The 27360-nt window shown below is 44.2% G+C and overlaps 1 protein-coding gene, 1 long non-coding RNA gene and 2 other non-coding genes across 6 annotated transcripts in view; 3 read left to right on the plus strand and 1 right to left on the minus strand.

Moving 5' to 3' along the window:
* Positions 1 to 9947: 9947 nt before the first annotated feature.
* Positions 9948 to 15880, plus strand: LOC141581887 (uncharacterized). Its single transcript, XR_012514689.1, has 3 exons — positions 9948 to 10532; positions 12847 to 12964; positions 15758 to 15880. It is a non-coding gene; the product is annotated as an uncharacterized LOC141581887 (long non-coding RNA).
* On the plus strand, positions 10055 to 10124 carry LOC120367034 (small nucleolar RNA SNORD104). Its single transcript, XR_005581534.1, has one exon. It is a non-coding gene; the product is annotated as a small nucleolar RNA SNORD104 (small nucleolar RNA).
* Positions 10309 to 10443, plus strand: LOC120367046 (small nucleolar RNA SNORA76). Its single transcript, XR_005581546.1, has one exon. It is a non-coding gene; the product is annotated as a small nucleolar RNA SNORA76 (small nucleolar RNA).
* The window catches only part of TEX2 (testis expressed 2), a 118944-nt gene continuing 103578 nt past the window's right edge, over positions 11995 to 27360 (minus strand). The window contains exons 9-12 of one of the 3 annotated variants that reach the window (XM_039476342.2): positions 21662 to 21781; positions 19141 to 19350; positions 15877 to 15997; positions 11995 to 13434 (exon numbers count right to left, since the gene is read on the minus strand). In XM_039476342.2, the coding sequence (XP_039332276.2) occupies positions 13312 to 13434; positions 15877 to 15997; positions 19141 to 19350; positions 21662 to 21781 (574 nt within the window). In that variant the 3' untranslated portion in view covers positions 11995 to 13311. The other 2 variants (XM_039476341.2, XM_074388852.1) reach the window with 2 other exon arrangements.

Genomic DNA, 27360 nt, shown 5'->3' on the forward strand with positions numbered 1-27360 from the left:
TGCAGTGAGCCGAGATTGTGCCATTGCACTCCAGCCTGGGCAGCAAGAGTGAAACTCCGTCTCAAAAAACAAAACAAAAACAAAAGAAACTTCCTAATTAAAAAGTAAGTATTTCCTCAAGAGAAAGGAAACACACCCACACAAAAACTTGTACACAAATGTCCATGGCAGCATTATTCATAATAGTCAAAAAGTGGAATCAACCCAAGTGTCTATCACCTGAAATGGATAAACAAAATATGGCATTATCTATTTAATGGAATATTTGGTAATTGACAAGCACTGGAATATTGATACATGCTCCAATAGGGATGAACTTTGAGGACGTTTTGCTTAGTGAAAGAAGCCAGTCACAAAAGGTCATATATTGTGCTATTCTGTTTATATAACATGCCCAAATCTAGAAAAACAGAAAGTAGATAAGTGGTTGTCTAGGGCAGAGGAAGCAGATGGGGAAGACTGGAGATTGATGATAAAGGGGTGTGGATTTCTTTTTGGATTAATGAAAATATTTTGAAGTTGATTGTAATGATGGAGGCCCATCTCTGTTAATACACCAAAGCCACTGAATTTGTACTTCATTTATTTTCTTTGAGATGAAGTTTCAGTTTGTCGCCCAGGCTAGAGTGCAGTAGTGTGATCATGGCTCATTGCAGCCTCAACCTTCTGGGCTCAAGCAACTCTCCCACTTCAGCCTTCCGAGTAGCTGGGACTACAGGTGCCCCAACACCATGCCTGGCTAAAGTTTTTTTTATTATTTGTAGAGATGAGGTCTCACTATGTTGCCCAGGTTGGTTTCAAACTCCTGGGCCCAAGCGAGCCTCCCATCTTGTCCTCCTAAAGTGCTGGGATTACAGGCATGAGTCACGGTGCCCAGCCTGAATTTGTATTTAAATGAATGCACTGCTTGGTATGTAAATTATTCTTCAATAAATATATTATAAAAATGTAAATGGTCTACATGCCAGGTAAAAGGCTGAAACGACTGAGCTGAAAAAAATCAAGACAATTATATGATGTCTGCCAAAATTAAACTTCAAATACAAAGTCATAGGTAGGCTAAAAGTGAAAAGATGGAGAAAAATAAGATAGACCTTGTGAAACCAATCGTAAGAAAGTTGGAAAGGTTATACTGTCACTGGACAAATTGACTTTAACACAACAAATGTTACCAGAGATACACGGGACATTTCACAATGATAAAACAGTCTATTCAGGAACAAAACATAGTGATCCTAAATACCTAGATGTAAATACCTAAAAACAGTTTGAAAATACATGAAGCAAAAGCTAAAACAACTGATGGGTGAAAAAAATAAACCCACAATTAGATTAGATTTCAACACTCATCTGCTGACAGAATAAGTAGGCAGAAACTAACTGATAAGACAAGATTTTCAGCCTCTGTGTTACTGACATTTTTGGCTAGATAATTTTTCTAAGATTTATTTATTTGTTTATTTATTTATTTATTTGAGATGGAGTCTCACTCTGTCTCCCAGGCTGGTGTGCAGTGGAGCGATCTCGGCTCACTGCAACCTCCACCTCCTAGGTTCAAGTGATTCTCCTGCCTCAGCCTCCCGAGTAGCTGGGACTATAGGTGTGCCACCATGCCTGGCTAATTTTTGTATTTTTAGTAGAGGCAGGGTTTGCCATGTGGGCCAGGCTGTTCTTAAACTCCTGACCTCAGGTGATTCACCCACCTCGGCTTCTTGAAGTGCTGGGAATACAGGCAGGAGCCACCACACCCGGCCAAGTTTTATTTTAGTTTTAATTGACCAGCTCAGTCTTTGTTGTAGGGGGCTGTCTTGTACATTGTGGAATGTTTAGCAGCAAGCCCGGTGCAGTGGCTCACGCCTGTAATCCCAACAATTTGGGAGGCCGAGGTGGGTGAATTGCTTGAGTCCATGAGTTTGAGACCAGTCTAGGTAACATGGCAAAATCCCATCTCTACAAAAATAAATAAATAAACATATATATGAATGTTTAGCAGTATCCCTAGTCTGTATCTATATGTATACCTAGGGCTGCCATATCCATGTACTGCAACCTGGGTGGCTCAAAACAACAGAAATCTATTCTATCACCACTCTGGGGCTAGAAGTCTGAGAATAAAGTGTTGGCAGGGCTATGCTTTCTCTGAATCCTCTAGGGAAGGGTCCTTCTTGCGTGTTCCAGCTTCTGGGAGTCCCAGGTATTCCTTGGCTTGTGACAGTCTAACTCCAATCTCTACCTCTGTCCTCAGAGGCCTCTTTTCTCCTTGTGTGTGTCTGTGTCCAAATTTCCTGTTTCTTCTCAGGACACCAGTCAAACTGGATTAGGGCCCATTCTATGAACTCACCTTGATTATATCTGTAAAGACCCTGTTTCCAAATAAGGTCACATTCACAGGTGATGGGGGTTAGGGTTACAACATTTTTTTTTTTTTTTTTTTTTGGACACAGAGTCCCACTGTGTCACCCAGGCTAGAATGCAGTGGAACAATCATGGCTCACTGCAGCGTCTAACTCCTGGGCTCAAGTCATCCTATTGCCTCAGCCAAGTAGCTGGGACTACAGGCACGTGTCACTGTGGCTGGGTTTTTTTTTTTTTTTTTCCTCTCCTTTTCTCAGAAGGAGTCTTGCTCTGTCACCCAGGCTGGAGCTTGGCCAACATGGTGAAATCCTGTCTCTACTAAAAATACCAAAAAAAAAACAAAAACAAAAACAAAAATTAGCTGGGCATGGTGGCATGTGCCTGTAATCCCAGGTACTTAGGAGGCTGAGGCATGAGAATTGCTTGAACCTGGGAGGCAGAGGTTGCAGTGAGCCGAGATTGCCCCATTGCACTCCAGCCTGGGCAATGGAGTGAGACTCTGTCCTAAATAAATAAATAAATAAATATTTAAAAATATAGATTCTTTTCAAGTGCAGGATAGACCAGATGCTGAGCAATAGAAGAAGTCTCAATATGATAGCCAACCTCTAAGATGGCTCCCCCAAATACCTAATTCCTGGTATTCACGCCAGGAATACCAGGGTAATCCTTGCCTACATGGTACCAGGGTTGGTCTAAGTGACCCACAGAATGTGGGAAGTGATGGTGCCCCTTGCACGACTGGATTGTAAAAGACATCACAGCTCGTGTTCCCCGCATCTTCCCCACCTCTCAGGAGCACTTACTCTTCTGAATGCCGGCCAACTGCCATGTCACAAGTGGTGTGAAGGCAAGGCCCCCAGCATATGAATGAGGCTGGAAGTGGATGCTCCAGTCAAGCCTACAGACCTGGGTGACATCCTGATTGCAGCCTCATAAGAGACCCTATGCCAGAATCACTGCACTAAGGTGTTCCCCAATTTCTGACTCACAGGAGCCGTGAGATAATAAATGCCGGTTGTTTTAAACTACCAGGCTCCAGGGTAATTAATTTGTTATGCAGTAGTAAATAGTTAATACACAAAATAATTAAAAGGATTGAAATTATGCAGAGCATATTCTCTGACCACCAACAGAATTAAACTAGATATTAGTAAAATAAGATATCTAGAAAATTGTTTTTTTGGTTTTTTTTAAGATGGAGTCTCGCTCTGCTGCCTAGGCTGGAGTGCAGTGGTGCCATCTCGGCTCACTTCAGCCTTCTGGGTTCAAGTGATTCTCCTGCCTCAGCCTCCCTAGTAGCTGGTATTATAGGTGTCCGCCACCATGCCTGGCTAATTTTTTGTATTTTTAGTAGAGACAGGGTTTCTCCATGTTGGCCAGGCTGGCCTCAAACTCCTGACCTCAGGTGATTCACTTCCTTGGCCTCCCAAAGTGCTGGGATGACAGGTGTGGGCCAACCCACCCGGCCGCTATTTGGATTTTAAACATCATTCTTCTAAATAACCCATGGGCCTTTCCTGCCTCTACTACTTCCAGCTCACCTGTGAAAAAGCTTGTGATGAGGTGGGGTAAAAAATAGAAGCTGGTTCTCAAGTTCACCTTTGACTGTACCCACCCCATAGAAGATGGAATCAATTTACAAAAATTTTAAAAATTACAAAAATTTATTAAAATAATTTTAGTAAAATTAAATTTAATCAAAATTGCATTTCTATATACCAGCAATGAACTCTTGGAAACTGAAATTTAAAAACACTCTCATCTTAGAAGCTTGACTAAAAAATAAAAACAGTATCATTCATGATAGCATTGTAAATTAAATCCTGAGGGATAAATTTTACATAATATATGCCAGATTGTAAAATGAAAACTATGACATTGCTGTGGGAAATGAATAAGACTTTTTTTTTTTTTTTTTTTTTGAGACAGAGTCTTGCTCTGTCACCCAGGCTGGAGTACAGTGGCCTGATCTCAGCTCACTGCAAACTCCACCTCCCAGGTTCAAGCAATTCTCCTACTTCAGCCTCCCAAGTAGCTGGGACTACAGGCATGCCCCACCACACCCAGCTAATTTTTGTATTTTTAGTAGAGACAGATTTTCACCATATTGGCTAGGATGGTCTTGATCTCTTGACCTTGTGATCCTCTCATCTCGGCTTCCCAAAGTGCTGGGATTACAGGCGTGAGCCACAATACCCGGCCATGAATAAGACTTAAATAAATGAAGAAATAGAGTGTTGTTAAGATGTCAATTATTCCCAAATTGATCTACAGATTCAACACAATTTCAGGCAAAATTCCGACAGGTCTTTTGTAGAAATTGACAAGCTGATTCTCAAATGTTTCTGGAAATACAAACAACCTAAAATAGCCAAAAGAATTTGAGAAAGGACAAAGTTAGAGATATTGTATATCTGATTTTAAGATGTACTATAAAGCAACAGTAATCAAGGGTATAGTATTGGCATAAGGATAAATAACAGTGTAAAAGAAGATACTGTTCAAAAACAAACCCACTCATATATGGTCAATTGCTTTGTTTAACAAACATGACCAGATAATTTAAGTAAAAGGATATTCTCTTCAACAAATGGTGCTGGAACAAGGGAATATCCATATACAAACAAACGAATCTAACTCTTGTCTCACACTGGACACAAAAATTAACTTGAAAAAGACAATAGACCTGAATGTGAGAACACTATCAAACTTCTAGAAGAAGCCATAAAAGAAAAATCTGTATTAGGCAAAGATTTCTTAGATATGAAACCACAAGCACTATTTATAAAATAAAAATCAAAACTAAAAACATCTCCTCTTTGAAAGACATTGTCAAGAAAATAAAAAAGCAAGACTGGGCACAGTGGCTCATGCCTATAATCCCAGCACTTTGGGAGGCTGAGGCAGACGGATCACTTGGGGTGAGGAGTTTGAGATCAGCTTGGCCAACATGGTGAAACCCCGTCTCTACTGAAAATACAAAAATTAGCTGGGCACGGTGCTGCATGCCTGTAATCCCAGCTACTCAGAAGGCTGAGGCAGGAGAATTGTTGAACCCAGAGATGGAGGTTGCACTGAGGTGAGATGGTGCCATTACACTCCAGCCTGGGTGACAGAGTGAGACTCTGTTTCAAAAAAGAAAGAAAGAAGAAAGAAGGAAGAAAGAAAGGAAGGAAGGAAGGAAGGAAGGAAGGAAGGAAGGAAGGAAGGCAGGCAGGAAAGAAAGAAGAAAGAAAGAAAGAAAGAAAGAAAGAAAGAAAGAAAGAAAAAGAAAGAGAGAGAGAAAGAAAGAAAGAAAGAAAAGAAAGAAAGAAAGAAAGAGAAAGAAAGAAAGAAAACAAAAAAGCAGGCTGGGCACAGTGGCTCATGCCTGTAGTCCCAGCACTTTGGGAGGCAGAGGCAGGCGGATCACGAGGTTAGGCGTTTGAGACCAGCCTGGCCAACATGGTGAAATTCCATCTCTACTTAAAAATTCAAAAATTAGCCAGGTGTGTTGGTGTGCACCTGTAATCCCAGCTAATTGGGAGGCTGAGCCAGGAGAATCACTTGAACCTGGGAGGCGGAGGTTGCAGTGAGCCAAGATCAAGCCACTGCACTCCAGCCTGAGTGACAGAGTGACACTCTGTCTCAAAAAAAAAAAAAAAAAAAAAAGACTTTACACAAATGTTCATAACAGCTTTATTCTTACTGACCAAAACCTGCAAACAACCCAAATTCCATAAATACGTGAATGGAAAAATGGGGTTGTAGCATATTTGTACCATGATATACTACTCAGTAACAAAAAGGAATGAATTACTGACCTAATATTATGTATAAAGCCAGGTGTGGTGGCTCATGCCTATAATCCCAGAGACCCCCGGAAGCCAAGGCAGGAGGATCCCATGAAGTCAGGAGTTCAAGACTAGCCTAGGCAACATAGCGAGACCCTATATCTACCAAAAAAAAAAAAAAAAAAAACAACCAAAAAATTAGCTGGATATGGTGGTGTGCACCTCCAGCTACTTAGGAGGCTAAGGCAGGAGGATTACTTGAGCCCAGAAGTTGGAGGCTGCAGTGAGCTATGACTGCACCACCGCACTCCAGCCTGGGAGACAGAGCAAAAGACGGACTCTTAAAAAAAAAAAAAAAAAAAATTGTGGCAGGGGGAATGAATCTCAGAAACATTAGATTGAGTGAAAGGAGCCAGACACAAAAGTTTGATTGTTTCCATTTACAAGAATTCCATTTTACAAGAATTTTGATTCCATTTACAAGAATATCTAAGATACGCAAAACAATCAGTGGTTGCCTGCGATAGTGGTTGATGGCAGCAGGGACTGCCTACAAAGAGACACGAGGGAAGTTTTTGGAGTGATGAGAATATTCTATGTCTAGATTGTGGGGGAGGCTACACAAGTATACATATTTGTAAAAACCCAGGGAAATGGACACTTAAAATGGATACAAAAGGAGATACACTACTGGTCCCTGGAAAAGCATATGAAAAGATGCTCAGCATCTTCAGTTACCTGAAAAATGTAAATTAAAACCACTATGAGCTATTACTACACATCCACCAACATGGCTAAAATTAGAGTGGCAATACCATTCAGGGAAAAGTCCTATGCAGAAAAAATAAAGAGAAAGAAATAAAGTGGCAATACCAACCATTGACTGGGTATATAAAGTTGATTTTTTTTGTTTGTTTTTGAGATGAAGTTTCACTCCTGTTGCCCAGGCTGGAGTGCAATGGTGTGATCTGGGCTCACTGTAACCTCCGCCTCCCAGATTCAAGCGATTCTCCTGCCTCAGCCTCCCGAGTAGCTGGGATTTCAGGTGTCCACCACCACGCCTGGCTAATTTTTATATTTTTAGTAGATGAGGTTTCGCCATGTTGGCCAGGCTAGTCTCAAACTCCTGACCTAAGGTGACCCTCTTGCTTTGGCCCCCAAAGTGCTGAGATTACAGGCGTGAGCCACAGTGCCTGGCCTAAAGTTGATTTTTAAAAGAGTACCTAGAGAACAGAAAACATGATTGCAAATGGATTAATGATCATATAAAAAATATTAAACCCTGTTAAAATTTAAACTACAATGAGATACTGTTTGATACTTACCATGCTGACAATATCAAGAATTGGTGAAGGTGTACGCCAACATGGGAGTGCAAATTAGGGCACCCAGTTCAGGAAATAATTTGCTGTTATTCAGAAAGTTGAAAATGGGTCTACCCTACTGTCCAGCAGTTGTGCTCCTACACACATATCCTGAAAAAACTCTTGCATACACACAAGAATACCTGAAGCAGCTTTGCTTGTAAAAGTAAAAACTAGAAGCCATTATAAAAATCCAACATAGGCTGGGCACAGTGGCTAACGCCTGCAATCCCAGCACTTTGGGAGGCCAAGGCAGGTAGATCACCTGAGGTTAGGCGCTTGAGACCAGCCTGGCCAACATGGTGAAACCCCATCTCTACTAAAAATACAAAACTTACACCATTCATGGTGGCACAGGCCTGTAATCCCAGCTACTTGGGAGGCTGAGGAAAGAAGAATTGCTTGAACCCAGGAGGGGGAGGTTGCAGTGAGCTGAGATCATGCTACTATACACTCCAGCCTGGGTAACAGAGTGAGACCCTGTCTAAAAAAAAAAAAAAAAAAAAAAAAAAAAAATCCAACATAAAGAGATACACATATAAAGTGCAGTGGACAATGTAATTACAACACAATTAAGGTTGAATTCATAAATATTTTATGCCATGTTTGTACATGATAGTGAAAACATCTTCAACAATCTGTGGAACACTTATAAAAGCTGAGATTTTAGGTCACAAAGAAAACTTTCATACATTGCCCAATGCAGAAACTGTACCATAATGTAATAAATGTTGAGATAACAAAAGTTAAAACAGAAACAAAATAAATAATCTAGAGGTTACTAAACACTTGTCAAAATCATTACTGCTGAGTAGATGGAGTCTCACTTTGCTGCTCAGGCTGGACAGTGCAATGGCTCGATCTCGACTCACTGCAACCTCCACCTCCCGGGTTCAAGAGATTCTCCTGCCTCAGCCTCCCAAGTAGTTGGGATTACAGGTGCCTGCCACCCTGCCTGGTTAGCCTGGCCAATTTTTTTTTATTTTTAGTAAAGACAGGGTTTTGCCATGTTGGCCGGGCTCTTCTTGAACTTCTGATCTCAGGTGATCCACCCGCTTCTGTCTCCTAGAGTGCTGGGATTAACAGGCATGAGCCACAGCGCCCGGCCAAAGAGAAATTTTTTGAATTTAAAGTCTATATAGAAAATAACGAGCCGGGCGCGGTGGCTCAAGCCTGTAATCCCAGCACTTTGGGAGGCCGAGGCGGGTGGATCACGAGGTCGAGAGATCGAGACCATCCTGGTCAACGTGGTGAAACCCCGTCTCTACTAAAAATACAAAAAAATTAGCTGGGCATGGTGGCGTGTGCCTGTAGTCCCAGCTACTCAGGAGGCTGAGGCAGGAGAATTGCTTGAACCCAGGAGGCGGAGGTTGCGGTGAGCCGAGATCGTGCCATTGCACTCCAGCCTGGGTAACAAGAGCGACACTCTGTCTCAAAAAAAAAAAAAAAAAAAAAAAAAAAAAGAAAATAACGAAAGTAAGAGCACATTCAACTGCAAACTCAGAGGGTGAAATGCTTTCATTATTACAAAAAAAAAAAAAAATACATTTTCCGTATTAAAAGGAAAATAATTCGCAAGGAAAGCAGGGAGGCAATAAAGATAATCAGCGATTGTGACTGCTCCTGTACTGTGTCCTCTCCCAGTAGAACAAACTCATTCATCCACCTGTATTTCCAGTGAATGGGCTCAATCAACTCTGCGAAGCTTTCCCTAAGTTAGGCTTTCTGTCCTTTGGGCTTCTACAGTAGGCTACTCATAGCTCTATTTTAGCACTTATTTAGCATTAAAGTTTTGCAGTCCCAGGAAGTTTTCCACATCACCCCTGTCCTTTAAAAAACCTTTGTTTACCACTTAGAATGTGCCAGGCAATTGGCATTAATTCACGCCCCCACCTTTTTTTTTTTTTTTTTTTTTTTTTTGGCGGTGGAGGGAGTATTTCTAATTTCCAGAAACTGAGGCTGAGAAAAGCTAAGGGCGCAAGGTCACAGAGCAAATGCGTCACAGAGCAAATGCATCACAAAATCAGGATGTGGTGGAGATCCGTTCACTTTCAATACAAGCTCTACTACAACAGGTTACTTTGCACTCAGGGGCAGTTTTCAACTTTACATTCTCAACTCCAATCCTAGCTCCTGGTACAGAACATGTCACACAAGTTACGCATCACTGGTCCCCTGCTCTTGGTAAAGTTTTCTTTTGTGCACTGCACAGAGAGGCGCTCATTAGCAGCTGGCGATGGAGACGCCGAAACGCAAAAAGATTTAAGAGACTGAGCGACTCCCATCTCTATGGTTGGTATGTGACCCATCTAGCCTCTGGAGGACTCAGCAAGCACCACCAATTACCATACAACCTGACACTTACGTGCTCGCAAATTGAACTTGCTATTGGTTAATGGAGGTAAAGCCCGCCCACCAGCTCCAGGCGGCTCCTTTAAGAGGCAGCCGTCGCCGTTTTTCAGCCTTCTGGAGACTGCAGATCCCTAATGGTAAAGTTGTTGTGCTTGGCGGGCCTTATGGCTGGGTGGGCCCAGGAACAGGGTGGCGGGTGGCCGGCCTGCCGTGATGACTTTCCAATTAAAGCACGTGTTAGACTGCTGACGCGGGTGATGCGAACTCGAGTCTGAGCCGGCCGGAGCAGAGCTGGGAGGTAGCGGCCAGGAGCGCGCGCGCATCGCTCACCCATCCGCTGTCATTCTTGCAGTTCCCAGCTGAGGACGTCGGATCTCATCGTCCATGCTGCTTTGCCACGCCATTCCCCTCAATAAAGTGGTTTGCTCTCAACCTTGGTGTTGGTGTGTGCTGTGGGCGACGCGCTGTCTTTGAGCCCCCGCCGCGCCTCCGAGTAGCGCCGGGGGTCAATCTGCAGCGCCAGAGCACGTGCTTGCGCATAACTGGGGCCGCGTGGCCCCCCCCGCCGGCGGCCCTTTTAACCGCGAGCTACAATAAATAACCTGGCTGCCAGGCTGGGCAGTTTTCCAGGCGTTTGCCACGGCAGGCCTTATCCCATAATACCAAGGCTGGAATGGCGTGTTAGGTGAGTGATGGCTGACGGAGATACGCAGACTCCGGTGCGTAGTGAGTGCCCCTCTGCTCCCATACGTTCCCCAGCCCAGCCCTCCGAGTGCATGGTGCGTGCTGTGCCTATGTCGTTAAGTCCCAAGCTATCGTGTCTGCCATCCGACGTGCAGGGTTAGTTGAAGGTTGCGTGGAATGGCGTCTGCAGGGCCACTGTGTACTTGAAACAGATTCGGTGTGGAACTGCATGAGTTAACTCCTGGCTAAAGGGTAATAGACCTGTTTACAAATAATCACCATACAGGAGTACTGTGTGACAAGCATGGGACTAAAGCTATAGGCAGGTCAATCTGTCATGCCTAAACGGCTCAAAATTATAGGGCGGTTGTGAAATCTAATTCATTTTATATGTAGCTGGGCACAATATAGATACCTCGTACACAGTCCAGATTCTATGGTTGATAAAAGGGCTTCCACAAAATCTCCAGTGAAAAATGTGCATCAGTTCCTGACTGCAAGGCAGCAACGGTGGGCAAGGATGCACGTGTGCGTTAACTACTTGGGCATTAGATGAATGAAGGTGTCCCTGATTAACGTTACTAGACGATGAAGGGTGTCAACTTCAGCCCGGGAGCACCACGACCCTACCCGCTCAGTTAGGAACTTTAACTGGATACTGTTGTAAAAACACGCGCTTTGAATGAAGAGACCTTTCAAACAGGTTTTGTGTGAGCAACATGGTTGTTTATTCACCTGGGTGCAGGTGGGCTAAGGCCGCAAAGGGCAGTGGAATAGGAATTGGTTTTATAGGTTTGGGTAGTTTTTTGCGGGGGGCGGGGGTGTTGCGGACAAGTTTAGTTACAGTGGTGGGGTTAGGTGAGAGGTATGTACATTACATGATAGCAGGATTGGGCGAGGGGCTTGTCTGGGGAAGCTCTGCTGGGCGATCAGGGACAATGGCGAACACAGCGGGTGGGAGACTTGAGCCGAGGCAAGCAGGAATTCAGTCAGGCTCCAGGCTTGCATAGGGACACCTGACAGATCTTTAAATGGGTGATGAGGATGATCGTACATACTGTGTAGGATGTGGTGACAGCCTTGCAGCCTCAGGACTGGGCAGTGATCAACCCAGTAAATGAAAGCTGTGTTTGCCAGGGGAGGACCCAGGTGCCCTGTACTGATTTTATTGTGCCCCTATCTGAACAGGATTAATCAGAAATGACTTAGATGCTTATCTAGTATTTGACATGAGATATTTATTTTGTGAAACAATGCAAGCGATTTTCAATCCCCACATACTATTTAAGTGCAACACGGTACAGTCAAGTGTAATCTCTTTACACGATAGTGCATGTAGTCCTTAGCCTTTAGTTATTGCACAAAAATGATAAAGACCAGTGACCAGGACACGCAGACTGACTGGCAAATCGGCCTACACAATGAAAAATCAGAACAGTACACCAACTGGAATGGTCAAACGATTTAAGTCAAATGTTTTAATGGCGCAATTAAAATAAGGGTTCAAACATGTTTTCAATATATTAATTTCTTTAAAGTCATGTTCAGGCAAGGTGCTGTTTAAAAAACCACTACTAGCTTTGTCCGCAGATTTAAGTTATCAAAAGTTACCCAAGGTAATTTTGAGGTTGAATGCAGCTTTAAACAATAATAATTAAAAAAAAGATACTAGGTTTACTTCTCAAAGCAAATAATACAAGAGAGCCCCCAACCTTGTAAACTAAACATTCTGACACAAATGCACAAAATTAAGTTGGCAACATTAAGGAAAATCACATTAATTCTGAGATACAGCGTGTGATGTTGAGCAAACTTTTGGTCTTCAATAATTTGAGAGCAGTTCTCAGTTTTGGCCATCGGGAAGGAAAACTGCCCATGGAACTCTCCCAAACCAATTAGGTTAACAAGCCATTTAGAGTGCCATATAAAACCTGGAGGATACAGGAAATACCAGATGGAAAAACTGACTCTGGCTTTCTGGCCCCATCCCAACTGTATGAGAGGAACCATCCTGTCGTGTGCAGTGTTTGATGTTTTCATGTATGGTCCTGTCTCAGGAAAACACTGAAGATTAGCAACCAAGTGGTTGTACCTCATTGGTAAAAGGCTTGGGATGGTTTAATCTCATGGCTTTGCGTGATGTTCACATAGACCCCACTGTCCCTACCCAAGCTGACAGCGTGTTATTGTGTATGTTCTATGGCTACTTATTTCCAAAATGCACAATTTAATGTGGAAAAAAAGCATGTTGCTATGCCCATTTCTTCTGTCACCAAAATGAAAAGGCTCACAGAATTCCTCTCCCCACCCTCTAGACACATTGCACACTGACACATTCTCTGGAAGTGTGGAAGGCCGCGTATGAAGTGTAGAAGTGAAAAAGTCCCACTGTGCACCGGCTGCCTGAAGAAAAGCTTTGGAGGAGTAGAGGAGGCAAGTTGCTCAGCTTTGCTCTTACTGTGCTCCTCTGCTGCCACAAAAATGGGTAGACTTTTAAAAGCCATGGTGTGGGTCACCTGTAACTTCTGGATCCACCATGATTCTTCCACAGACTCCTTTGCCAAATCAAAGCTTTGCAGCAGGCAATCCACACATTTGTCACTGGATGCAGGGAATGACACCTCAGTAGAATGGGCACTGGCAGGCAGGGGGCAGAAGCAGTCGTTCAAGAAACAGTAGCTGTGACACAAGTAGAGGCCAGTGCTACAGTACAGATGGCAGCCAAGAACCCCTCACGTCCAGCTCGATGTCACAATACGCGGAACATCCTACAGCACCCATCATGGCTGATCAGCAGCCTCCACAGGGGGGTCTTTCAGGAGGCAGGAAGTGGAGCGAGGGTCCATGGCTGAGTGCATTATAGGGATATAAACATCATCCATGTTTGGCATGACAAAAACTTTCTGTAGGAAGATATTAAAGAACAGCCATGTGGAAGAATGCCTTGCCAGGATGTCACCCCTCCTTTGTTCTGATAATTTTAGGCCTTGGACAAATTTTTAAAAATACATATAAAAACTTCCTATGGCTGGGCGTGGTGGCTCACGCCTGTAATCCAAGCACTTTGGAGGCCAAGACGGGCGTTTCACCTGAAGTTGAGAGTTCAAGACCAGCCTGACCAACATGGTGAAACCCCGTCTTAAAGAAAAAATAAAACTTCCTATGTATTCCAAACTAATTCTCCCACCATATATAATTTAATTTAGAAAGAGCTGAGGAATCATACCAGTGCATAGATACAGGTATCATCTAATACACAGCTCAGAGGCAGAAGCAGCCTTTGATTTCCTGTACATATAAGATTGTCCATATGCACTAATAAATATCCAACAATATTAATTTAAGAGAATTGGCTGAGTCTGTTTACAGTATTTCCCAGTTACTATGTTTAGAACATATATTCCATGTGAATTACCTTTTTATTAATAAATCCTAGCAACAAAATGTAAGCTAATGGCTGGGCATAGTGGCTCACGCCTATAATCCCAGTACTTTGGGAGACCAAGGTGGGTGATTGATTACCTGAGGTCAGGAGTTCAAGACCAGCCTGGCCAACATGGTGAAACCCCATCTCAACTAAAAATACAATAAAATTAGCTGGGTATGGTGGTGCACACCTGTAATCCCAGCTACTCAGGAGGCTGAGGCAGAAGAATTGCTTGAACCTGGGAGGCGGAGGTTGCAGTGAGCCGAGATCGTGTCCCTGCACTCCAGCCTGGGCAACAAGAGTGAAACTCTGTCTCAAAAAAAAAAAAGAAGTAAGCTAATATTTTTTAAGCCAGAATCATACAAAGCGATAAAACAAATCCTACTATAGTGAACACCCAAAGGATAATCAGTGACTGGTAGTAATGGTGCTTGGTCTAGCTGTTTATAAAATAACTTTATATATATATATATATATATTTTTTTTTTTTTTTTTTTTTTGAGACGGGGTTTCGCTCTTGTTACCCAGGCTGGAGTGCAATGGCGCGATCTCGGCTCACCGCAACCTCCGCCTCCTGGGTTCAAGCAAGTCTCCTGCCTCAGCCTCCCTAGTAGCTGGGACGACAGACACGTGCCACCATGCCCAGCTAATTTTTGTATTTTTAGTAGAGACGGGGTTTCACCATGTTGACCAGGATGGTCTCGATCGCTTGACCTCGTGATCCACCCGCCTCGGCCTCCCAAAGTGCTGGGATTACAGGCGTGAGCCACCGCGCCCGGCAATAACTTTATATTTGAATCTCAGCAATGCATCCGTCTTCAGTGATGCTCTCTAACAAAACCATAAATGAAAACAAGCAGGTCGCTATGGGGGGTGCAGCAGTTGCTCTTCAACTTCCCAGCCTGTCTCAAAAATTCTAGGCACCAATCTCTGCCCCCTCTTCCCTTCTTTTATTCCTTGTAGCCCAATACGCCTAAAAGGGATAGGCCCACCCAGATTCCTAAAGTAGGTTCTAGGGATATAAGAAAAGGGAAAAAATATGAGGCATGATGTTCTTTCCCCTCACTAGGTTCAAAGTACTTTTCTATTTGGTGATGACATTAATTAAGCTTTTTCAGAAATTGGTTATCAGTTATGTTTAATCTTTAGTTTTTAAATAAGAGCATTTTTTTTTAAAGGCAGTAACTCAAAATATACCACCACAAAATCAATGTAGGTCTTCTTCAAAAGGTAAATTTCATTAAAAGTTTGCTAATCCATAAATCCCTGACAGATAACAGTGCTTCAAATATCTGATAAAAGTTTGATGGAAATAGCTCATCCCAGGGCCTCAGCTACACTATTACCTTTGGTGGCCAAATGCAGAAAACCAAGCCTAGAGAGTAAGCTCTGGCTTAATAAACTCCAAGAGCACACTAGAAGCTACCCAGGGGAAGGAGAGGCCCGGTTCATCTTTGGACTCCCAGGGCAGCAGCTGGTACCTGGCACACAGAAGGGTTTCCAGAAATGTTTGCTGAACCGAACAAACTGAGCAAGGTGAACAGCACACAAGAACAGGGAGCAACCTTCCTGACCACAGGCCGGGTGCTAGAGTTGGGGACGCCAGACCTTGCATGAGGGAAAAAAAGCCAAGAGTCCTAGCAGGCTTGCTGGTAACAGACATCATCATTTTGCTCTGACCCACATCTTTTGGGTTTCCCCTGAATACGACTTATTAATGTTTTATGGATAACTTTCAGGGCTTTGATATTGTACCTAAAATTGTGTTCCCATATTTGATCAAATGTATACTCTTGCAGGATGAAGGTCATCACTGGATTATCAAAAGAGGATCCTGACCCAGATGAAGTTCAGAACCTTGGTTCTACCCAGAGCTTCTATACTGGGTGTGAAATACTAGGTAACACTGGAGGCTTACCTGAAATTCTTGCTCCAGTTTCTTCTCTATCCAGTCTGTCACATGAACTAAAGTCACTTCTCTCTCTCCAAGTTTTGGCCGAGCTTTCAGCTCCACATGTGGTGGCTTTCGGAAACCATACCTTTTGAAGACAAGTAATAACCACATTTAGAAGAAAAGCAAGGAATCAGGCACTGAGAGCAAACATTCCTCATTTACATAGAGCTTTATCACCACTTAAAATGTTCTTTTCAACCCAGGAGGCAGAGATTGCAGTAAGCAGAGATTGCGCCACTGCACTCCAGCCTGGGTGACAGAAAGACTCCATCTCAAAAAAAAAACACCTAGCTGAAATCTGAAATGTCAGTCTGATGAAGCCTATGAATCCTGTTCAGTATAATGTTTTAAATGCATACAATGAGATACATGGGTTATAAAAGAAACTGATTAAACTAAAATGTATTTATCAAAAAAAGTTCTTTTTTTCTGAATATGCCCTCTAAAAATATTCCACACACACAGTATGAATTGTGAACTCGCTGTGTGTCCTGGATGGTGTTAGGGCTCTGATGGATTCAGAACAGTTCTGACAAGCTGGGAAAGCCAGGAAGCACCACTGGAAAAGTCCAGGACCTGAGCATTGGTTTTTGTTTTTTTCTAAAATGGCAATAACCTTTTTTCTCACAATTTTTATAAAAGTAGTACATGTACATTACAAAAAAAAAAAACATATATACAAGCAGATAAAGCAGAAAGTGAAAGCACACTGCCTCTGTCTGAATGTCATCCCCAAGAGAGGACCACTGAGAGAAGTGGGGTCAACTCCCCTTACATTCTCCTGTGTACATGTTGGCTCGTAAGGTTCTAAACCTGTTTTTTTTACCCCACACCCCAATGCTATGCTTTTTATGACTTCCTGAGGGAGTAGACTGACGATCAGAACTGTTGGCAAAGTATCCAGACTGTGTGCTATCAACTATCTAAAACATTAACTATGTCATGGACCAATAGGCTTTTAGAAATACAGTAAAAACGTCAAGTTGCCACAAATATTTCTAAACACTCTCAATACTATACTTATCTTTATGGATCAATAACACATAGTTCAGCACTTGAGGCACATCATGGGTAGCACTATCCTAGAGCCCTTTTATTTTATTTCCCCCTGAGCAGTGGCATTTATAACTGATAAACCTAAAGAACTGGCAGTAAGGAGAAGAAATGTATCAACTTATTAAAATTTTATTTTTTTTTTTTTGGAGACAGAGTTTTGCTCTTGTTACCCAGGCTGGAGTGCAATGGCGCGATCTCGGCTCACCGCAACCTCCGCCTCCTGGGTTCAGGCAATTCTCCTGCCTCAGCATCCTGAGCAGCTGGGATTACAGGCATGCGCCACCATGCCCAGCTAATTTTTTGTATTTTTAGTAGAGACGGGGTTTCACCATGTTGACCAGGATGGTCTCGATCTCTTGACCTCGTGATCGACCCACCTTGGCCTCCCAAAGTGCTGGGATTACAGGCTTGAGCCACCGCGCCCGGCCTCTATTAAAATTTTTTTAAGGTTTGAAAGACCATACAATAAGGTATTAACAGTGGTTACTTCTGGATGGTAATATGGGCTTTTATTTATTTTTCACTTTTTCCCAATCTTTCTCTCTCTCTTTTTTTTTTTAACAATGAAAATACTACTTTAAGGCCGGGTGCAGTGGCTCATGCCTGTACTCCTAGCACTTTGGGAGGCTGGGATGGGTGGATCACAAGCTCAGGAGATTGAGACCAGCCTAGCCAACATGGTGAAATCCTGTCTCTACTAAAAACACAAAAATTAGCCGAGTGTAGTGGCGTATGCCTGTAATCCCAGCTGCTTGGGAGGCTGAGGCAGAAGAATGGCTTGAACCCAGGAGGCAAGAGGTTGTAGTGAGCCGAGATCGTGCTACTACACTCCAGCCTGGGTGACAGAGCAAGACTCTGTCTTAAAAAAAAAAAGAGCCGGGCACGGTGGCTCAAGCCTGTAATCCCAGCACTTTGGGAGGCCGAGGCGGGTGGATCACAAGGTCAAGAGATTGAGACCATCCTGGTCAACATGGTGAAACCCCGTCTCTACTAAAAATACAAAAAAGTAGCTGGGCATGGTGGCACATGCCTGTAATCCAAGCTACTCAGGTGCCGAGGCAGGAGAATTGCCTGAACCCAGGAAGCGGAGGCTGCGGTGAGCCGAGATTGAGCCATTGCACTCCAGCCTGGGTAACAAGAGCGAAACTCCGTCTCAAAAAAAAAAAAAACGAAAGAAAGAAAAGAAAATATTACTTAAAAAAAAAAATCTAAAAAGGTATTTTAAAGTTTTATTGGGCAATACCAGCATTATCATTAAACGGTTAGTCAATTCAAAAACCCTCTCCTGATCATTCCTAAAAAACCCATGTGAATACCAAGGATATGTACTAGCATGTTAGTTTCACTCTATGATAGAACAGAGCTATATTTTTGTTATGAGTGTAGTTTATGGTACAATGAGATAGAGCTCTTATGTCATTGCTATTTATACTTATGCCCATTTTATGGGACTTAGCATGTCAATTTTAAATTGAGATTCAGACAGTGATGCTGAACTCATGAGTAATTTATTTCAGTGACTTTCAACCCTGGCTTAATCACCCCTCACCCCTGAAATCCTAGGGGATGGGTCAGGCATATCTATATTTTTAGCAAGTCCCCAGGTGATTCTAACATGCAGCTAGGGCTGAGAATCAAGTCCTCAGACACCAGATGCACAAGCTCCTGACTCTGCAGTATTGAGGCCTAACTCAGGGAAATCTCCCTAACTTCCCAGACTCTGGTGGATGTGTGATCCCCATCTTTAAAGTGGGGATAACAATGGCATCTACCTCAACAGGATGCTATAAGGACTAACCAGGTGATGCAATTACAACCCAGGCCAGGCAGAAAATAAGGGTGCTCTCTACAAATGACAGCTGTTATTACCGGCATAACAGTTGGCTTTAGAGACGGGGAAGACCAAGAATAGAAACAGCTTATCTCATAAACTTCATGTATCGGCTTTAACTTTTCCTACCATGTGACAATGAATCCTTGAATGTGAATTCACCTCTCATAGAAGAAAGTACCATCAGATTTACAACTAATATTAAGGTCCCATGAAAAATGTTTGGAAGTGCTTCTGGCTGGGAAAAGGTACCTTCCATAACCTCAGGGTTAAGCAGGCTGGGAGATTTGTGGCCATGCAATAAGAGGAATGGCTTTTTGTCCCTGCGGCCCTCTACGCACCATACTCGGTCAGTTGGGGGTGGTGGAATGTTGACCGCCAAGGTTCCTCTACATTCTTGTACTTCAACAGTGAGCAGCAAGGGAGTGTTGGAGACTTCTTCGATCTTCTTTTTAATAAACTCTGTCTCTGTTGCTTTTTGGAAATATTTTGACTTGGTGATTTTATCAACAAATCTCATAATCTTACTTGTTCGATGACCTCCAACATACCTTCAAATGTGGAACACAAAGGGTGGTTAGCATGGACTTTGCTCTTTCACAGACAAAAACCTGTGGCTCAGGCCGGGCGTGGTGGCTCAAGCCTGTAATCCCAGCACTTTGGGAGGCTGGGTGGATCAGGAGGTCAAGAGATCGAGACCATCCTGGTCAACATGGTGAAACCCCGTCTCTACTAAAAATACAAAAAATTAGCTGGGCATGGTGGCGCGTGCCTGTAATCCCAGCTACTCAGGAGGCTGAGGCAGGAGAACTGCCTGAACCCAGGAGGCGGAGGTTGCGGTGAGCCGAGATCGCGCCATTGCACTCCAGCCTGGGTAACAAGAGCGAAACTCCGTCTCAAAAATTAAAAAAAAAAAACCTGTGGCTCTTCGTTCACCTTAGTTTAGAGCAGCACCCGCTGTTTTGGATGGGGTGAGTCTGTGTTGGGATGAGGGCATCCTGTGCTTTGCCGGGTGTTCAGCACCATCGCTGTTCTCTACCTGGCAGATGCCAGTACCATTCCTGTCAGTTATGACAATAAAAAAATGTCACTAGACATGGGTAAATGTCCTCTGGGGTGGCCAAATCACCCCCAGTTAAGAACTACTACTTTAGAGAAGGTGTAAATGTCTGAAACAGCCCAAGTCTTGACAATAGAGAGTTGGACAAAGTCCTCAGGCAGAGGTTTCTCACCTGTCCTCCTTTATACTACTCCAATACCAGATATAAGTCCAGTGACATATCAGATAAATCTCATAATCTTTATGCAGCAAGTAACAAATCATACTGCAGCAATAGGTACACAAATCATTAACTGATTGCCTTTAGGTGGCGTCACGTGGATACTCTGAGCGGCAATTACTTTCCAAACGGCTTGGAACTTTAAAAAAATGCAGCCTGGGAAACACAGTGAGACCCTCATCTCTAGAAAAAACATACAGAAAATTAGCCAGGAGTGGTGGTGTGCACCTATGGTCCCAGCTACTTAGGAGGTTAAAGTGGGAGGACTGCTTGAGCCCAGAAGGTTGAGGCTGCAGTGAACTGTGATCGTGCCACTGCACTCCAGGCCTGGGTGACAGAGCAAGATGCTGTCTCAAGAAAACAAACAAAAAAGTAAAAAAAATGCTACATCATGCTGACGTGCTCACAGGCCATGAAAATAAGCTGTTGTATCAGGTCACATGTACCATGAGAAGAAAGGATATTTGCTTTTTAAAATCCTCCGCAGTTCCAGAGTGTGAGGAATAGTATGTGTTCAGGGAAATGCAATTGTTCTTCAGAAGGTCAAGCAGCTAAACTAAATAATACACACAAACTTTGGCACCAATTCCTCAAACATCTGAATTCCCATCTCCTGTAGGATTTCTTTTTTTTTTTTTTTTGAGACGGAGTTTCGCTCTTGTTGCCCAGGCTGGAGTGCAATGGCGCGATCTCGGCTCACCGCAACCTCCGCCTCCTGGGCTCAGGCAATTCTCCTGCCTCAGCCTCCTAAGTAGCTGGGATTACAGGCACGCGCCACCATGCCCAGCTGTTTTTTGTATTTTTAGTAGAGACGGGGTTTCACCATGTTGACCAGGATGGTCTCGATCTCTTGACCTCGTGATCCACCCGCCTCGGCCTCCCAAAGTGCTGGGATTACAGGCTTGAGCCACCGCGCCCGGCTCCTGTAGGATTTCAAAAGTGAATAGGTTCATATTTTCTTATAAAAGTTTCTGAATTATTTGGCTTTTTATAATCTAAGTTTCTTCAACTCATTTTAAGTAATTAAAAGATCCTCGTGGATAGGCTATTTAAGCACTTTGATCATTTCACAGTCCAAGTAACAGGCAAAGAGTGCCCTTCCCCAATGATGTTCATGATCCATAAGATCAGCCCAGTCATCAGTGCTTTCAAAATTCACCAAAGACAATCATCTGAACGTTTCTGCTTTGCAGGAACTTGCAGCTCAACAGAAGCAAATGTACTCCAGCTGAAGCTGAGGGGAGGGAGGCTCTCTGCTGGCACCAGGGGGAGGGGTAGGGTGCTCGGCTCCTTCTGAAAGCTCAGGGTGATGCTTTTCATAATCAGCATGCCCTTCGACTTCTCTATTATTTAATCAAACAGCAGCAGAAAGCCATTTTAGTAAGGAAAGCTACATGGGTCTTTCTGCTTGGGGGTCTGGAATTTAAGCAGGCCACTGACCCAGGATATTAATACAAAAACCATCTACTCAACATGAAAGAGGAAGGAAGATCACAGAGGAAGGAAGGGAAACAAGGCTCCCGCCCAACTTGCTGCCCTGATCCCTGGAGACTCAGAGGCACAGAAGCACTGATCCACTCACCCTTCGGCCCCTGGGAGGAGCTGTTTGTCTCCCCCGCTGGGCTCCGGGGCATCATCTTCCTCGGAGGAGCCAGCGCTGGAGGATTCCTCATCGCTGTCGGCCAGACAGAATGCCCGGGGCCTGCAACTGGACAGAGAGAGTCACCACCACTGCCTGCCCTCTCCCAAGCTCTGCTTAGAGAGAGAGAACACACACACCCATGCACACACACTCAACCACAACAGGGTTGGGATGTAACTGTTACTACACCTCGTCATTCTCTCCAACTCATCCAGAAGAGAAGAGGCCCAATCCAAGAATCCTTGGATCAGCACAGATGCTCAGGGCACTCTTCAGTGCCAAAGCCTCTGACAGGACCACAGAGGACCTGGGCCCAGAAGAGTTTGTTTTTGAGTATGCGTCAGAAGGACAGGTGGTGGGAGTGTGATACACACATAAAATGCAGTGATTTCAATCAGCAGTGCAGCGGGAGCCACATGGGAGGATGAACAGAAAGAGTGGATGGCTGCAAGGGTGAGGTGACAGCTTATGCTGATGACACGGCCACTTCTCACCAATGATGGGGTGCTGAGGCAAGTCCCTTGGCTCTGGCTTAGTTACTCTCCAAATTAGTTTTGACTCATGACTTCTTTCCAGTGAAATTACATATTTCACTCCACACCTGCCCTATCTCCTGAGGGTCACAGAAAAAGCCAACAACCACAAAAAAACAAGTCTCAGGAGATTCTAGGAAGCAAATGACATGAGAACCCAGGAACTTTTCTGGAACAGTTCACATCTAAAGACTGTTCTTTTGACCGAAGTAACGGAAAGCCTCATGGGAGAACAGTGCTACTCACTCAGTGCTCCAGGGCGGCTGCTCAGTTACAGAGGCATGGGGTTGCAGGATTACTTGCACAGGTGAGGGATCCAGTTCCCCTCGGAGGGGACCTGGGGGCTTCTGGGCTGAGCCTCAGGTCTACAGAAAGCAGCTTCCTCCCTGGACCGTGGCTTTGCTTCAGAAAGTACTGGCAGGGCCGTTATCTGAGCCCAGAGACTTAAATGGGAGAAAATGAACAAGGGGCAGAGTAGTCTCTGAACACGATTACACAGCCAAATGGTCACAAAGCAGAGGCTGCTGGTTATATTTTTGACAAGGACACAATTACACGGACAGGGATGGCAGTGGGACTCAGGACCTATCTCCCTGCAGCTGCAGTCCTTTGGTTTTCCTCTGATGCTGTCCTTAGGCCACCAGAGGCCCACTGGGAAGTTATCTCCTGACCAACAGGAGCCAAAGGCACCCAAGGGCACAACACGCATGCCGGTGTGGAACTGAAGGCCCAGCAATGGCCCCAGCACTGTGCACTGGGAGGGCGGGACTGAAACCTCCGCCCTGGAAACAGGAGCTGGCTGTAAGAGGACCCGGACTGCATCCTCCCTGGCAGAACACATAGCTCCTCCTAAACCCCACTCTGAAACATTAGAGCTGGTGCTCTAGCCAACAGGCTGGACTTCCACATTAAAGGGAAACTCCCTCTGCAGAAACAAAAGCCTCTTGTCTCTGGCCATGTGAATCCCCAAAGATCACATACTCTTCTCCGAAGAGCATCAGCCACCTAGCTGACTCTTCCTACTTCCATTAAAGGCCTGGCTGGTCCAGGAAATGCTTATGTATATCTGCTGGTCACAGAGCCATTTCAGAGCATGCTGTGGTTAGGTAGCCCTCACAGGAATCTTATATTTAAAATGTATATAGCAAAATTTGGGATTCCAATGAAAGCCTAAACCAGGTCTTGGGTGAGGAAAGTCAGAGATGTGAATCCCCAAAGATCACATACTCTTCTCAGAAGAGCATCAGCGTTCTCCATTAGTAGGATGGCAGTGCCTGGGGCTCTCCGACCTCGTGCTGCCAGGTATGGAATCTGTCCCCACAGCACAGGGAGTCTGCTCCTCACCCACACAGCACAAAAGGCTGCCTGCAAGCTCTGGGACCCCAGTGAGATCTGCTGAGCCATCGCCCCTTGTGTCCCCACCAGGGCATATCATCTGGCAGCTCCAACCCTGGGCAGAAGATGCCAGAGGCTAAGCGCTGTGGCAAACTCTCAGGTTACTGGCTTAATCCTCTGCAGGTCACAGAACAGGACAAATTTTGTGGCTTGAAGTGAATACTTTAGGTAATGCTATACCAGTTCAAGCAGATCAGATGACATGAAATTCTGATTTTGACTGAGTGGCACCTCTGCTCTCTGCACTGGGGGCGGTGTTATGCGACACCCAATACTTAGGAATTCTTTTTTTTTTTTTTTTTTTTTTGAGACGGAGTTTCGCTCTTGTTGCCCAGGCTGGAGTGCAATGGTGCAATCTTGGCTCACCGCAATCTCCGCTTCCTGGATTCAAGCGATTCTCCTGTCTTAGCCTCCTGAGTAGCTGGGATTACAGGCATCTGCCACCACGCCCAGCTAATTTTGTATTTTCACTAGAGACAGGGTTTTTCCATGTTGGCCAGGCTGGTCTTGAACTCCCGACCTCAGATGATCCACCCACCTCGGCCTCCCAAAGTGCTGGGATTTCAGGTGTGAGCCTCAGCACCCGGCCCAATACTTAGGAATTCTAAGTGTAGCCCGGTGTTTGCATGATATCCACTTTTATAACTGAACATGCATTTTATGATCTCAGCATGAACTTCAGAGAAAGACACACTGCACTTCCTTATAGAAGACATGCTGGAATATAATCAGCCTAACTGTTTTAAACACACCTTAGAATTCCAGATGAGTGTGATATCCTTTCGAAGAGACACAATAAAAGGCTTATTCTAGTTATGTTACTTCTGCCAAAAATCTTTTGGAAATATCAGATACATAAGAAAAAGTGAATTATTTTATCACTAATACTCTTAGACTAAATATTTTATTTCTTGGTCTCATAATCACCATCGTCTCTGATGACTTCTAGCAATTTCTCAAAGACCCAAACCATCTACAAAGCAGGACGATTTGCTGTGACTCAGGATAGCTAAAACAATGTCAGGTAGCTAGGTATGGCGGCTCACACCTGTAATCCGAGCACTATGGGAGGGTGAGGCAGGTGGATTGCCTCAGGTTAGGAGTTTGAGACCAGCCTGGCCAATGTAGTGAAACCCTATCTCTACTAAAAATTTTAAAAAAAATAAAAATAAAAATAAAATAGCCGGGCATAGTGGCGAGTGCCTGTAATACCTGCTACTAGGGAGGCTGAGGCAGGAGAATTGCTTGAACCTGGGATCGGAGGTTGCAGTGAGCTAAGATTGTGACATTGTACTCCAGCCTGGGGCAACAAGAGCGAAATTCCATCTCCAAAAAAAAAAAGTCACACACTCTGGAGGCAATTCTGAAAATAAGCTGAAAAGAATGCTTTAAATGAAAAATGCGTAATTAGATTAAGAAGCCCTGTGAGATGTTTGCTTTGATGGGGACCACACTCAAGAATGCATTAATTTTCTTTTGAGAAAATCAGTTCCATACACCTGCCCCAGGCACACATGTGCATACACACCCACAAACTAGACCGAGTCATAGTGTAAACTGCAGGCACTCAGTGCCCAGAACACCAGGGACCTAGGGACAGAGGGATGGTTTCAGGTAGATGTGGACTAGTGACCTGATAGAGGTCAGATGAGGCCACCTTCTGATTTGGGGACTTGTAAAAAGGGCTCAGACTGCAGTGGTCGAGCAGGAAGAGGCCAAGTGCCTCACAGGAAACGCTCCACTCCCATGCCATTCTTCATTTAAAGGCCACCCAAGAGGCAGAGTGCTCCCTTTACTAATTCATTCTGGCCTTCTGCAGGGCAGTTCCTAAAGCAGAGGTGGCTCAGCTCACCATCTCAATCCCATCTGAGTGCCATACTGCCCAAAAGTTATGTTACCTAAAGACTATTTAATACAAAAAGACTATTTAGGAAATTAAAAGACTAAAGGAAAAATGCCCACAAAAATACAGCAGACACACATTTCAAAGGGAAGAGACTTTGCTAGGGCAAAGCAGTATCAGATTTCAATCTCTCAGTCTCACCCTCAGGGTGCTAAGGTGAGCAAATTTCCTACCAGTAAAGACTTCTCACAGGTTAAGCAGCATCTCCTCAGAGACTCTGCAAGTCATTTGCACACTTGAACAAGAACTGAAAAAAGCAGTGAGACGAAGCCGAGGCCCTGCCAGGCAGGACACCAGGGAGCAGACCCTGACATGGAGTGAGGCCCTGGAAAGGCAGCCAGGGCCTGGAGGAAAGGGCTCCCGCTGGCCAATTCTTCAGACATTCTGTGCTTTGGAGGTTTAATATTAAGGAAGATGTCAGTTCCTTAGAGATCACACGCTTCAAACGGCTACTATGTATACTGACTCCTGTCCCTCCTCTGCTACTAAGCCTCATGGTGATTCCATAAACGCTCCTGACTGAGCATGTGAAGTGGATTCTGAAATCCCTCCTGAGATTAGGTTCTTAACCATGGATGGGCTTTCAGAGGCTCCCAATGCTCCCAGAAACTGTGAACCAAATGGGCATGTGGAAGCATTTTCTGGAAGAAGGATCCAGTGCTCTCAGATTCCCAGAAGGGTCCTTTCTGGAAAAAGGCAGTAAGGGTCCACTTTTCTAGGACTTTTTCTCCCAAATAAAGTGCTTTTGGATTGTATTCTTCCTTGCTTTTAAAACCAAATGACAGCTATTACACATCAACATATAATTGAACACCCTCATAGGAAGAAGCAAAATATTTTATAACAGATTCTTCTAGAAAAAAATAGTACTTTAGAAATATAAGCGAAACAATACCATCACATTCCTAAAGCAGAGGATTTTTTTTTTCACTCAGTCTAGAGAAGCACAGCTTTCCAGAAACACGTTCATCCTCTGATGGGCCAGAGATCATGAACTTGAAACTGAGCTATGACGGCTGCATGAATAGCAGTGAATGTGAATGCTTATGTGGCAAGCACCTCAGGGACCTGCCTGGTTGCCGCCACCCCTGGTGCCATTCCCTTTGCAATGGAGTCCCTGCGCCTCTGTGCCCACACAGGGCTGTTTCTAGAAAGGGCTCCTTGCCCAAACGCGTCTGCCCAAGTTGCTCTGCCCCACTCCCTTTTTGTTAGATCTCATTTTCAAGACTGCTTCTGCCTCAGGTGTTTCATTTTCTAGGCAGCTGGTTCTGCAACTCTGTCGTCATGAGCTGGATTTACTGTGCTCAGCTATGCGTGGGGCTGGGGTGGGGTGGGGATGGCAGGACCAGGAGTTGAGTCTGACTAGATCAGGATTCTAGCAATTCAAATTGGGGAAGTCTATAAGACTTTGCCTGTCAGGAAAGCCACTTAACTACTCTTGATCTTAGCTCTCAGGCTCATGGACTGTGCCTTTATGTCCAAGAAAGTGATGAAAAGACAGGCTTCCTCATGGCTTCACGTGGGACCGAAAAAGAAGTTACAGGGTATGAAATGCTATACGGAGAGTTGATAAATATCACACTCACCAGAAAATATAAATCCACAGATTGCCGAATGCCAACACATTTTAACAAACAGAAAAATGAAAGGAAAACAGCACAGACACAGGTTAGACTGCATATAGCTGGTAAAATTCTCCAATTGTTAAAATAGAAACATTTCATTAAGTAACTTGAATAAATCAGAATAAGTAAAATAACATTCTCCAATGTATAACCTAACTCCCCCAATCTGCAGTTACCATAAGC

Source organism: Saimiri boliviensis, chromosome 17, assembly GCF_048565385.1.
Source record: "Saimiri boliviensis isolate mSaiBol1 chromosome 17, mSaiBol1.pri, whole genome shotgun sequence".
NCBI lineage: Eukaryota > Metazoa > Chordata > Mammalia > Primates > Cebidae > Saimiri > Saimiri boliviensis.